The following is a 12,772-nucleotide window of genomic DNA, read 5'->3' as shown; positions in this document are numbered from 1 at the left end:
TTCCCCAAAGCCTGCAGCTGTGATCCCCAAGGCGCCGTGCGGGATGACTGTGAGCAGATGACGGGGCTGTGCTCGTGTAAGCCCGGGGTGGCTGGACCCAAGTGTGGGCAGTGTCCAGACGGCCGTGCCCTGGGCCCCGCGGGCTGTGAAGCCGGTGAGTGAGGGCCAGCGCTACCCTGGGGCTTCATGGGGTGGGGTGGGGTCACCCGAGCCACAGAGGTTTCCCATGCCTGTGCCCCAGACGCTTCTGCGCCTGCGACCTGTGCGGAGATGCGCTGTGAGTTCGGTGCGCGGTGCGTGGAGGAGTCTGGCTCAGCCCACTGTGTCTGCCCGATGCTCACCTGTCCAGAGGCCAACGCTACCAAGGTGAGGGGTGTGGGATGTGAAGGGGAGTGGGGAGGAGGCCTCGCCTTGAATATCCTTGTTCTCTGCCCCAGGTCTGTGGGTCAGATGGAGTCACGTACGGCAACGAGTGTCAGCTGAAGACCATCGCCTGCCGCCAGGGCCTGCAAATCTCTATCCAGAGCCTGGGCCCGTGCCAGGGTGAGGCCTGACGGCCACTGCCCCAGAACTGACCAGGAAGGCCTGACGCTGCCCTAAATCCAGCCCCACCCGCCCTGAGCCACCTGACCCTGTCCCAACCGGTCCCCCCGCCAACCTCCCTCTCCTTGCAGAGGCTGTTGCTCCCAGCACTCACCCGACATCTGCCTCCGTGACTGTGACCACCCCAGGGCTCCTCCTGAGCCAGGCACTGCCGGCCCCCCCCGGCGCCCTCCCCCTGGCTCCCGGCAGTACCGCACGCAGCCAGACCACCCCTCCGCCCTCATCACGACCTCGGACCACTGCCAGCGTCCCCAGGACCACCGTGTGGCCCGTGCTGACCGTGCCCCCAACGGCACCCTCCCCTGCACCCAGCCTGGTGGCGTCCGCCTTTGGTGAATCTGGCAGCACTGATGGAAGCAGCGATGAGGAACTGAGCGGGGACCAGGAGGCCAGTGGGGGTGGCTCTGGGGGTGAGCAGGGATCAAGGACTTGGGGTGGGTGGGCAGGCGCCGAGAGGCTCCACCAGAGCCTGGGCTCAGAGCGCATCTCCCCAGGGCTCGAGCCCTTCGAGGGCAGCAGCGTGGCCACCCCTGGGCCACCCGTCGAGAGGGCTTCCTGCTACAACTCAGCGTTGGGCTGCTGCTCTGATGGGAAGACGCCCTCGCTGGACGCAGAGGGCTCCAACTGCCCCGGTGAGTGGACGGCTGGGCGAGGGGAGTGTGAGGATCAGCCTGGGCTCGGCCGAGGTGCTGCCCCCTCGCCTGGGCAGCAGGTCAGTGCCGGGGGTTATGGTCTTGGGACTCGGCCCCCTCAAACACGTGCGTGCCGGGGACCCCACGCCTAACCCGTCTCTCTCGTTGCAAGCCGGCGTGGCACACTGCTCTGAGGAGTCCTCCTGGTAACCGACACCAGCCCCACCCTGGGGTCCCCACTAACCTCATGACCATCTGACTAACATCCACCTTCCCGTGCACCCTTGTGGCTTGCTGCTGGGGCCTGTGCCCGGGCCAGCCTGGATGCCAGGCAGATGCCAGGCAGGGCCTCACTGCACCTCCCCCACAGCCACCAAGGTGTTCCAGGGCGTCCTGGAGCTGGAGGGCGTCGAGGGCCAGGAGCTGTTCTACACGCCCGAGATGGCTGACCCCAAGTCAGAGCTGTTCGGGGAGACAGCCAGGAGCATTGAGAGCACCGTAAGACGGGGGCGCAGCCCCCACCCACCCACTGGCCTTCCTCCCCAGATACCCAGAGCAGCACCAGGGCAGCCCGGCTTGGGCGGCCCCCCAAGTCCTTGCCTACCCCCTGCCACAGCTGGACGACCTCTTCCGGAATTCAGACGTCAAGAAGGATTTTCGGAGCGTCCGCTTGCGGGACCTGGGGCCCGGCAAATCCGTCCGCGCCATTGTGGATGTGCACTTTGACCCCAGTGAGACCCGCACCCTGGACCCTTCCTGGGAGGCAATGGGTGGGGGATGCCTGGGGCTCTGCCATGCTCAGAGCTCCCTCCTCCCCAGCCACAGCCTTCAGGGCACCCGACGTGGCCCGGGCCCTGCTCCGGCAGATCCAGGTGTCCAGGCGCCGGTCCTTGGGCGTGAGGCGGCCGCTGCAGGAGCACGTGCGATTTATGGACTTTGGTGAGCGCCAGGCCACGAGCCACAGCTTACCTGCCCCCTCCTCTGCCCATGCCCCTGCCCCTCACCCCTTCCTGGCCCTGCTCCCAGGAAACCCTAACAGCTTCCTGTGCCGGCAGACTGGTTTCCTGCGTTTATCACGGGGGCCACGTCAGGAGCCATTGCCGCGGTAGCCACGGCCAGAGCCACCACTGCATCGCGCCTGCCGTCCTCTTCTGTGACCCCTCGGGCCCTGCACCCCAGTCACACAAGCCAGTCCGTTGCCAAGACCACGGCAGCCCCCACCACACGTCGGCCCCCCACCACTGCCCCCAGCCGTGTGCCCGGACGTCGGCCCCCGGCCCCCCAGCAGCCTCCAAAGCCCTGTGACTCACAGCCCTGCTTCCACGGGGGGACCTGCCAGGACTGGGCCTTGGGCGGGGGCTTCACCTGCAGCTGCCCAGCAGGCAGGGGAGGCGCCATCTGTGAGAAGGGTAAAGATGTCCACTGCAGAGGAGGGCGGGGAGGCAGCAGGGTCGGGGCAAGGATTGGGGATGGGGCTGAGCCACCATCAGGCTTTGAGGTGGGGGCAGAAGCCCGGATTAAGGCGGGGTTTCGGCCAGATGCGGTGGCTCACGCCTGTAATCCCAGCACTTTGGGAGGCCGAGGCAGGCAGATCACCTGAGGTCGGGAGTTCGAGACCAGCCTGACCAACATGGAGACACTTTGTCTCTACTAAAAATACAAAATTAGCTGGGCGTGGTGGGGGGGTGCCTGTAATCCCAGCTACTAGGGAGGCTGAGGCAGGAGAATCGCTTGAACCTGGCAGGCGGAGGTTGCGGTGAGCCAGGATCGCACCACTGCACTCCAGCCGGGGCAAAAAGAGTGAAACTCCGTCTCAAAAAAAAAAAAAAAAAAGCAGGGGGCGGTTTCAGGGATAAAAGTGGGGAATCCTCGGAGCTTTTCCAGCCGGCCCTCCCGGTCGCCCTTTGCAGTGCTTGGCGCCCCTGTGCCGGCCTTCGAGGGCCGCTCCTTCCTGGCCTTCCCCACCCTCCGCGCCTACCACACGCTGCGCCTGGCACTGGAATTCCGCGCACTGGAGCCTCAGGGGCTGCTGCTGTACAATGGCAACGCCCGAGGCAAGGACTTCCTGGCATTGGCGCTGCTAGATGGCCGCGTGCAGCTCAGGTGGGCGGGGAGGGGACGGGGCCGGGGCAGCTCAGGTGGGTGGGGAGGGGACGAGGTCGGGGGGCTGGGGCAGCTCAGGTGGGCGGGGTGGGGACGGGCTGGGGCAGCTCAGGTGGGCAGGGAGGGGACGGGGGCCGGGGCAGCTCAGGTGGGTGGGGTGGGGACGGGGCCGGGCGATGGTCCTGAGCACCTGCTCCTGCCCTCAGGTTTGACACAGGTTCGGGGCCGGCGGTGCTGACCAGTGCCGTGCCGATAGAGCCGGGCCAGTGGCACCGCCTGGAGCTGTCCCGGCACTGGCGCCGGGGCACCCTCTCGGTGGATGGAGAGACCCCTGTTCTGGGCGAGAGTCCCAGTGGCACCGACGGCCTCAACCTGGACACAGACCTCTTTGTGGGCGGCGTACCCGAGGACCAGGCTGCCGTGTGAGTCCCTTGGAGGGTGGTGTGGCCCCGACCCCGACCCCGGCCCTTTGGGGTCCCGGTGTGTGAGGTGGCTTTGCCTGTGGCCCCTGAGCCCTGACCCGGTGTCCCTCCTGGTGGCAGGGCGCTGGAGCGGACCTTCGTGGGCGCCGGCCTGAGGGGGTGCATCCGTTTGCTGGACGTCAACAACCAGCGCCTGGAGCTTGGCATTGGGCCGGGGGCTGCCACCCGAGGCTCCGGCGTGGGCGAGTGCGGGGACCACCCCTGCCTGCCCAACCCCTGCCATGGCGGGGCCCCATGCCAGAACCTGGAGGCTGGAAGGTTCCATTGCCAGTGCCCGTCCGGCCGCGTCGGTGAGGGTGGGGCTGGGGCGGGTGGGAGTGGGACCCCAGGGCCTGTGGGCGGTACCCAACCAACGCCTCCTGGGACCTCGGTCCCGTCTTCCTCCATCCAGGACCAACCTGTGCCGATGAGAAGAGCCCCTGCCAGCCCAACCCCTGCCATGGGGCGGCGCCCTGCCGTGTGCTGCCCGAGGGTGGTGCTCAGTGCGAGTGCCCCCTGGGGCGTGAGGGCACCTTCTGCCAGACAGGTCGGGGGCGTGGGGCTCTCGGGGCAGGGGGAGGGGTGGGGTCGAACGTTTGGGCGGGTACAGGTTCCAGGTAGCATTGCAGTTAGGATGCGGCTCAATCTAGTTTGGGTTTTGAGTTACGATCCACACACGGCTGGCATGGGGTGCAGGAGGCCCCGGGGGTCAGGACTGAGGCCTTGGTGACTCTCCCTACAGCCTCGGGGCAGGACGGCTCTGGGCCCTTCCTGGCTGACTTCAACGGCTTCTCCCACCTGGAGCTGAGAGGCCTGCACACCTTTGCACGGGACCTGGGGTCAGTGGGGCAGGAGCAGGGGGAAGGGCCGGCCCCCACCTCCGTCTATCCTGTGGGGAGGGGACAGCAAAGACACCCCGACTCCCCATGACCCCAGGGAGAAGATGGCGCTGGAGGTCGTGTTCCTGGCGCGAGGCCCCAGCGGCCTCCTGCTCTACAACGGGCAGAAGACGGACGGCAAGGGGGACTTCGTGTCGCTGGCACTGCAGGACCGCCACCTGGAGTTCCGCTACGACCTGGGCAAGGGGGCAGCGGTCATCAGGTGGGCCGGCAAGTGTGGCTCTGGGAGGCCTGGGGCACTGGCCCGGGGCCGGGACACCAGCAGGTCGCTCGGGCCCTGGGTGGTCGCGTGGCCGGTGGTGGACAGAGCCCACTCACACTGCCCCTCCTCACCAGGAGCAGGGAGCCAGTCACCCTGGGAGCCTGGACCAGGGTCTCACTGGAGCGAAACGGCCGCAAGGGTGCCCTGCGTGTGGGCGACGGCCCCCGTGTGTTGGGGGAGTCCCCGGTGAGTGCCCTGGGCCGCGAGGGGACTCCCGCTGCTGCCTGCTCTTCCTCCTCGGGCGGCAGCCCCGCCCCTGCCGGCGCTCACGGAGCTGTTTTTCTGTCCTGTTCTCTTGGCCGCCTGCCCTGTCCTCTGCCTCCTCTGCCTCCCTGCTCTCTGCTCTCGCTCTGCAACCCCACCCGCTCTTCGGAGGCCAGAAATCCCGCAAGGTACCGTCGGCCTTTCATCCGCTCACCGTCTCTGGCGCCTCAACCCCTAGGCTAGCTCCTCCCGCACTAAGGACCCTGCCATTTCTATGTGATTAACGCTGCCCCCTAGATAGGCAATGGGTGGGTGGGGCGGGTGCGTGCAGGTGCCTGGGCCCTGGGTCTGCACCGTGGGTGGGCTCCGCACAGCCACTTACCCGGTGTCCCCGCAGGTTCCCCACACCGTCCTCAACCTGAAGGAGCCGCTCTACGTAGGGGGGGCTCCCGACTTCAGCAAGCTGGCCCGTGCTGCTGCCGTGTCCTCTGGCTTCGACGGCGCCATCCAGCTGGTATGTGGGGGCGGGGCGTCCCACCAGGGCCTCCGGGGCGGGCGGGGTGGCAGGGGCGTCCCACCAGGGCCTCCGGGGCGGGCGGGGTGGCAGGGGCGTCCCACCAGGGCCTCTGGGGTGGGCGGGGTGGCAGGGGCGTCCCACCAGGGCCTCCGGGGCGGGCGGGGTGGCAGGCGGGACAAGGCCCTCACCCTGCCCTGCAGGTCTCCCTCGGAGGCCGCCAGCTGCTGACCCCGGAGCACGTGCTGCGGCAGGTGGACGTCACGTCCTTTGCAGGTCACCCCTGCACCCGGGCCTCAGGCCACCCCTGCCTCAATGGGGCCTCCTGCGTCCCGAGGGAGGCTGCCTATGTGTGCCTGTGTCCCGGGGGATTCTCAGGACCGCACTGCGAGAAGGGTGAGCCTGGCACAGGGCAGGGGGCGGAGGCTGGACGGGTCCGGAGCCCACGAGGCCCACCCTCACCTGCCTATCTCACAGGGCTGGTGGAGAAGTCGGCGGGGGACGTGGATGCCCTGGCCTTTGACGGGCGGACCTTTGTCGAGTACCTCAACGCTGTGACCGAGAGGTAACGTGCCGTCCTCTGCTGGCTGTCGGTTCCAGCTGTGCCCTCGGGGCGGGACACCGGACCCCCACACCAGGAGGGCCCAGGAGGGGACGGCCCGGTGCTGCCACCTCTGTCCTCCCGCCTTTCTCTCCCCTCCCGGTCCTCCCGCCTCTCACTGTCTGTCTCTTTGTTTCCAAGCGAACTGGCCAATGAGATCCCCGTGTGAGTAGAGCTCGGCGCCCCCCGCTCCCTCTCACTCCCACTCCTCCATCCTTCCTGGTGGGGAGCAGAGTCCGGAGCCCCCGGGGAACTTTCCATCCCTCGTGGTGGAGGATGGGGGTCCGGCGCTATTTGGCTGCAAGAGGCCGTTTCCTGCCTCAGAAGTGCAGTCGCCCCTCCCAGGGCACAGGCCGAGGGTCGCCCCACAGCCAACCCCCACCACTGAGGCTGTACACACCTGTGCGCATATGCATGCATGTCTGTGTCCGTGTGCACGTCCGCGTGTGTGAACATGCAGCTGTGTCTGTATGTGCGTGTCTATGTATATGGAGTGGATGTGCAAGTGTGTGTGAATATCCAGCTGTGTGTGTGCATGGGTCCATGTATATGTGTGTGTGTATATGTGGGGGGGACATGTAGATATGCGTGTGTGACTGTGGCCGTGTGTGTGCATGGCTCCATGTATGTGTGTGTATATGAGGGAGACACGCAGGTGTGTGTCCGTGTGTGTGTGTGTGTGCACATGGGTCCATGTATGTGTGTGTATACGAGGGAGACACGCAGGTGTGTGTCCGAGTGTGTGTCCATGGGTCCATATATGTGTGTGTATATGAGGGAGACACACAGGTGTGGGTCCAAGTGTATGTCCATGTATGCGTGTGTATATGTGGGGGAGACAGGTGTGTGTCCGAGTGTGTGCATGGGTCCGTGTATATGCGTGTGTATATGGGGGGATATGTAGATGTGTGTGTGTATGAACAGGTGTAAGTGGGGAGCATTCAGGTGTGTCCGTGTGTGTTCATGTACGTGTGTGTGTGTGAACATGGAGGTGTGTGTGTGTCCATGTGTAGGTTTGGGTGCATGCACACATGCATGTGTGTACTGGGGCATCCAAGCCCCTGGTCTCCACTCCATACCACCCTACGCCTACCTCCTCGATCTCTGCGCCCAGCCTTGGCCGTGCTCCCCTGCTGTCTGCACATGTGTGTCTGCACGTGGGTGTCTGCATGTGGGTGTCTGTGCCCTCAAGTGTCTTGTGTCTGCACGTGGGTGTCTGCACCCTCACGTGTCTGCGCCCTCACGTGTCTCGTTTCCGCACGGTGTCTGCACAAGCATGTGTAGGTGTCCCTGCTGGGCTCTTTGGTGGGCGGCCAATGATCCTCGAGGTCACGCATGTCTTCTGTGGGTGCCTGCTCCTTGCACCCCACAGTGTTGAGATGGGTTTGCATTGGCCCTGCCTGTCCCCTGCTCACCCGCCTCCCTCTCTTCCTGCTTCTAAGCCCCGAAACTCTGGATTCCGGGGCCCTTCACAGGTGAGCACGTGGCAGCAGTGCCTGCAGACCCCTGGCTGGCCCATCTGTCCTCCCGCCCCTCTCTCTGATCTCTCTCTGCCAGGCTGCCCCTGTCTCCATCCCTCTTCTCCCTCCCACTGTCGGTGTCTGCCCACCAGCCACCCCTGGGTCCCGTCACAGCCCTTGTGGCCTCTGCAGCTGGGGCCCTTGTCCTCCCGCCTCCCCCACCCTGTCCTGTTGCCACCTTCCTAGAGGCCCTGACCTGCCCTCTGCCCTCCAGCGAGAAGGCACTGCAGAGCAACCACTTTGAACTGAGCCTGCGCACTGAGGCCACGCAGGGGCTGGTGCTCTGGAGTGGCAAGGCCACGGAGCGGGCAGACTACGTGGCACTGGCCATTGTGGACGGGCACCTGCAGCTGAGCTACAACCTGGGCTCCCAGCCCGTGGTGCTGCGTTCCACCGTGCCCGTCAACACCAACCGCTGGTTGCGGGTCGTGGCACATAGGTGAGTAGGGAACCCAGTGTGCCGAGAATAGTGGCGAGGGCTGCCCAGACTTGCCCAGCTGGGCTGTGTCCAGTCACTTGTGGCCAGGGGTCAGGGAGGACACGCCTTGCTGCCTGAGCCGAGGTCACTGCCAGTGGGAGGAGGAAGGGCCAAGAAGATGCAGGAGAAGCAGTGATCAGTTTCCACGTCTGAAAGGCATCCCGGCCCTGCCCGGAGCCTGCCGGGGGTCGCTCCAGTCTGAGCCTGGCCGTCGCCTCCAGCAAAGCTTGAGCTGCAGGAATGTCCCCGGCCTTGGCTCCCAGTGCCCTCCTTGGGGTTAAGGCCACCTCATCCTTGCCCCCAGGGGTGATACCTGGGGGGTTCTCCAGGCTGAGGCACCTGCAGGGCATAGGAAGGATGCAGGGCTTACGGTCTAGAGGAGGCAGAGGGAACCCTGGGCCCTGATGGTCTCCCCCTCCCTGCACACCCAGGGAGCAGAGGGAAGGTTCCCTGCAGGTGGGCAATGAGGCCCCTGTGACCGGCTCCTCCCCGCTGGGCGCCACGCAGCTGGACACTGATGGAGCCCTGTGGCTTGGTGAGTGTTTGGGGGAGACTAGAGAGGGATGCCCAAGGGTCTCATGATATCCAAGGGACAGACTCCACCCCCCAGCGCCCACCCTTGAGTCAGGGTACATGTGAGCCGGCGGGCTGGGCTCTCTCAGGGTGCATGTGAGCCGGCGGGCTGGGCTCTCTTCTCCCGCTGTAGCCCCTGCAGTTCCCAGTGCTGTGGGGCCGGGAGGCGGGTGCCCAGGTGTGGGCCCCCTGCTGGTCACCTGCTCGTTGGGGTGCCCATCAGCATCACTGAGTCACAGCCGGGTGACTCCCACTGTCTGTGCTGCAGGGGGCCTGCCGGAGCTGCCCGTGGGCCCAGCACTGCCCAAGGCCTACGGCACAGGCTTTGTGGGCTGCTTGCGGGACGTGGTGGTGGGCCGGCACCCGCTGCACCTGCTGGAGGACGCCGTCACCAAGCCAGAGCTGCGGCCCTGCCCCACCCCATGAGCTGGCACCAGAGCCCCGCGCCCGCTGTAATTATTTTCTATTTTTGTAAACTTGTCGCTTTTTGATATGATTTTCTTGCCTGAGTGTTGGCCGGAGGGACTGCTGGCCCGGCCTCCCTTCCGTCCAGGCAGCCGTGCTGCGGACAGACCTAGTGCCGAGGGATGGACAGGCGAGGTGGCAGCGTGGAGGGCTCAGCGTGGACGGCAGCCTCAGGACACACACCCCTGCCTCAAGGTGCTGAGCCCCCGCCTTGCACTGCGCCTGCCCCACGGTGTCCCCGCCGGGAAGCAGCCCCGGCTCCTGAATCACCCTCGCTCCGTCAGGCAGGGCTCGTGTCCCAGAGAGGAAGGGGCTGCTGAGGTCTGATGGGGCCCTTCCTCCGGGCGACCCCACAGGGCCTTTCCAAGCCCCCATTTGAGCTGCTCCTTCCTGTGTGTGCTCTGGGCCCTGCCTTGGCCTCCTGCGCCAATACTGTGACTTCGAAACAATGTTACTGCTGGGCACAGCTCTGCGTTGCTCCCGTGCTGCCTCCGCCAGCCCCAGGCTGCTGAGGAGCAGAGGCCAGACCAGGGCCGATCTGGGTGTCCTGACCCTCAGCTGGCCCTGCCCAGCCACCCTGGACATGACCGTATCCCTCTGCCACACCCCAGGCCCTGCGAGGGGCTATCGAGAGGAGCTCACTGTGGGATGGGGTTGACCTCTGCCGCCTGCCTGGGTATCTGGGCCTGGCCACGGCTGTGTTCTTCATGTGTTGATTTTATTTGACCCCTGGAGTGGTGGGTCTCATCTTTCCCGTCTCGCCTGAGAGCGGCTGAGGGCTGCCTCACTGCAAATCCTCCCCACAGCGTCAGTGAAAGTTGTCCTTGTCTCAGAATGACCAGGGGCCAGCCAGTGTCTGACCAAGGTCAAGGGGCAGGTGCAGGGGTGGCAGGGATGGCTCCGAAGCCAGAAATGCCTTAAACTGCAACGTCCCGTCCCTTCCCCACCCCCATCCCATCCCCACCCCCAGCCCCAGCCCAGTCCTCCTAGGAGCAGAACCCGATGAAGCGGGCGGCGGTGGGGCTGGGTGCCGTGTTACTAACTCTAGTACGTTTCTGTGTCAATCGCTGTGAAATAAAGTCTGAAAACTTTAAAAGCATTGCTTTTGTCCATCCTCACCAGCGCGCTGGCCCGTTGGCTTCTTGCTCCGCTTTGTGGTGGGAGCACGGACTTGGAGCTCCCTTGGGTGGCCCTGGATGGAGCCAGGCCCTGCACAGGGATCCTTGTGGCTGATGAGGCCCTGAGTGGGGAGCACACACTGCTGAGCACTGTGGGAGGCGGGGCCGTGGAGGCAGGAGGCTCTCTGGCGTGCACGTGTGGGTGCGGGTACGTGTGGGTGTGTGTGGGTGCGGGTACGTGTGGGTGTGTGTGCCTGCTCTCCGGCGTGCACGTGTGGGTGCGTGTGTGTGTGGGTGTGTGTGGGTGCGGGTGCGTGTGCCTGCTTTCTGGCGTGCACGTGTGGGTGCGTGTGTGTGTGGGTGCGTGTGCCTGCTCTCCGGCGTGCACGTGTGGGTGCGTGTGTGTGTGGGTGTGTGTGGGTGCGGGTGCGTGTGGGTGCGTGTGCCTGCTCTCCGGCGTGCACGTGTGGGTGCGTGTGTGTGTGGGTGTGGGTGCGGGTGCGTGTGGGTGCGTGTGCCTGCTCTCCGGCGTGCACGTGTGGGTGCGTGTACGTGTGGGTGTGTGTGGGTGCGGGTGCGTGTGGGTGCGTGTGCCTGCTCTCCAGCGTATACATGTGGGTGCGTGTGCGTGTGGGTGCGTGTGTCTGCTCTCTGGCGTGCACGTGTGGGTGCGTGTGTGTGTGGGTGCGTGTGGCTGCTCTCTGGCGTGCACGTGTGGGTGCGTGTGGGTGTGGGTGCGTGTGCCTGCTCTCCAGCGTATACATGTGGGTGCGTGTGCGTGTGGGTGCGGGTATGTGTGGGTGCGTGTGCCTGCTCTCCAGTGTGCATGTGTGGGTGCGTGTACGTGTGTGTGTGGGTGCGTGTGCCTGCTCTCTGGCATGCACGTGTGGGTACGCGTGGGTGTGGGTGCGTGTGGCTGCGCTCCGGCGTGCATGTGTGGGTGCGTGTACGTGTGTGTGTGGGTGCGTGTGCCTGCTCTCTGGCGTGTACATGTGGGTGCATGTGGGTGCGTGTGCCTGCTCTCTGGCGTGCACGTGTGTGTGTGTGTATGTGTGTGCCTGCACACATAATTGGCCCACATCTGTGTCAGAGCACAGGGTTGGGAGGAGGCTGCACCCAGGACTGGAAGGGTCTGGGGGGAGCCAGGGTGCGTGGGGCTGTTGGGCAGCCTTTTCACTGGCCCAGGTGTGCAGAACCAACCCTTGGCACTGCTGGAAGCCCCTAACTAGAAACCCCTGGGGTAGTTGGGCTCCTGGACTCCCTCTAACCTGCTTCCTAAATTAGTGTGTGGGTGACAGCACTGCAGAAGCTGAGCCTCAGGGAAGGGCGCGGTGGCTCACACCTGTCATCCCAGCACTTTGGGAGGCTGAGGCTGGAGGATCGCTTGAGGCCAAGAGTGGGAGATCAGCTTGGGCAACATAGTGAGACCCCATCTCTGCAAAAAAATTTCTTTAATTAGCCAGGCGTGGTGGTACACACCTGTAGCTCCAGCTACTCGGGAGGCTGAGGCAGGAGGATCACTTGAATCCAGGAGGTTGAGGCAGCAGCAAGCTGTGATTGCACCACTGCACTCCAGCCTGGGTGACAGAGCAAGAACCTGTCTAAAAAACAGAGCTGGCGCCCAGCACCGGCAGATGTGAGCCCTGGGGAGAAGCAGGGGAAGAAGGTGTAGGGTGTGTGGCCAGCTGGGTGGCCCTTCGCAAACTGCTGTCTCTTATGAAAAATAACTAAGTGTAGTTTTCTATTTTGTATTAATGATTAAAAAAAAAAAAAAGGCCAGGTGCGCTGGCTCACACCTGTAATCTTAGCACTTTGGGAGGCCGAAGCGGGTGGATCACCTGAGGTCAGGAGTTCAAGACGAGCCTGGCCAACATGGTGAAACCCTGTCTCTCCTAAAATACAAAAACTGGCTGGCCATGATGGTGGGTGCCTGTAGTCCCAGCTACTCCGGAGGCTGAGACGGGAGAATTGCTTGAACCCAGGAGACGGTGGTTGCAGTGAGCCGAGATCACGCCATTGCACTCCAGCCTCAGTGGCTGAACGAGACTCCGTCTCAAAAAAAAAAAGAAAAAAGAAAACCACAAAAACATCGAAATAAAATAACACCAATGGCTGGGCACATTGGCTCATGCCTATAATCCCAGCACTTTGGGAGGCTGAGGCAGGCGGATCACCTGAGGTCAGGAGTTCAACACCAGACTGGCCAACATGGTGAAACCCTGTATCTACTAAAAACACAAACATCTGGGCGTGGTGGCAGGTATCTGTAATCCCAATTACTCGGGAGGCTGAGGCACGAGAATCGCTTGAACCCGGGAGGCGGAGGTTGCAGTGAGCCG

At 64.5% G+C, this 12,772-nt stretch overlaps 1 protein-coding gene across 10 annotated transcripts in view; it reads left to right on the top strand.

Annotated features, from left to right (window-relative positions):
* Nucleotides 1-10,411, top strand: part of AGRN (agrin) — a 34,947-nt gene extending 24,536 nt beyond the window's left edge. For 4 of the 10 annotated variants that reach the window (XM_009454710.5, XM_054661559.2, XM_054661556.2 and 1 more), the window contains 25 exons: nt 11-154; nt 242-366; nt 438-543; nt 675-1,013; nt 1,098-1,235; nt 1,606-1,733; nt 1,852-1,966; nt 2,055-2,174; nt 2,291-2,644; nt 3,146-3,338; nt 3,545-3,760; nt 3,881-4,110; nt 4,212-4,346; nt 4,542-4,638; nt 4,736-4,900; nt 5,035-5,146; nt 5,341-5,352; nt 5,562-5,678; nt 5,882-6,074; nt 6,156-6,243; nt 6,421-6,444; nt 7,722-7,754; nt 8,014-8,238; nt 8,709-8,812; nt 9,119-10,411. In XM_009454710.5, coding sequence (XP_009452985.3) covers nt 11-154; nt 242-366; nt 438-543; nt 675-1,013; nt 1,098-1,235; nt 1,606-1,733; nt 1,852-1,966; nt 2,055-2,174; nt 2,291-2,644; nt 3,146-3,338; nt 3,545-3,760; nt 3,881-4,110; nt 4,212-4,346; nt 4,542-4,638; nt 4,736-4,900; nt 5,035-5,146; nt 5,341-5,352; nt 5,562-5,678; nt 5,882-6,074; nt 6,156-6,243; nt 6,421-6,444; nt 7,722-7,754; nt 8,014-8,238; nt 8,709-8,812; nt 9,119-9,276 — 3,671 coding nt within the window. In that variant the 3' untranslated portion in view covers nt 9,277-10,411. The remainder of the gene's footprint in view (nt 1-10; nt 155-241; nt 367-437; nt 544-674; nt 1,014-1,097; nt 1,236-1,605; nt 1,734-1,851; nt 1,967-2,054; nt 2,175-2,290; nt 2,645-3,145; nt 3,339-3,544; nt 3,761-3,880; nt 4,111-4,211; nt 4,347-4,541; nt 4,639-4,735; nt 4,901-5,034; nt 5,147-5,340; nt 5,353-5,561; nt 5,679-5,881; nt 6,075-6,155; nt 6,244-6,420; nt 6,445-7,721; nt 7,755-8,013; nt 8,239-8,708; nt 8,813-9,118) is intronic. The other 6 variants (XM_054661536.2, XM_054661557.2, XM_054661545.2 and 3 more) reach the window with 4 other exon arrangements.
* The last annotated feature ends 2,361 nt before the right edge of the window (nt 10,412-12,772 follow it).

Source organism: Pan troglodytes, chromosome 1, assembly GCF_028858775.2.
Source record: "Pan troglodytes isolate AG18354 chromosome 1, NHGRI_mPanTro3-v2.0_pri, whole genome shotgun sequence".
NCBI lineage: Eukaryota > Metazoa > Chordata > Mammalia > Primates > Hominidae > Pan > Pan troglodytes.
This window is presented reverse-complemented; position numbering and strand designations above follow the sequence as displayed.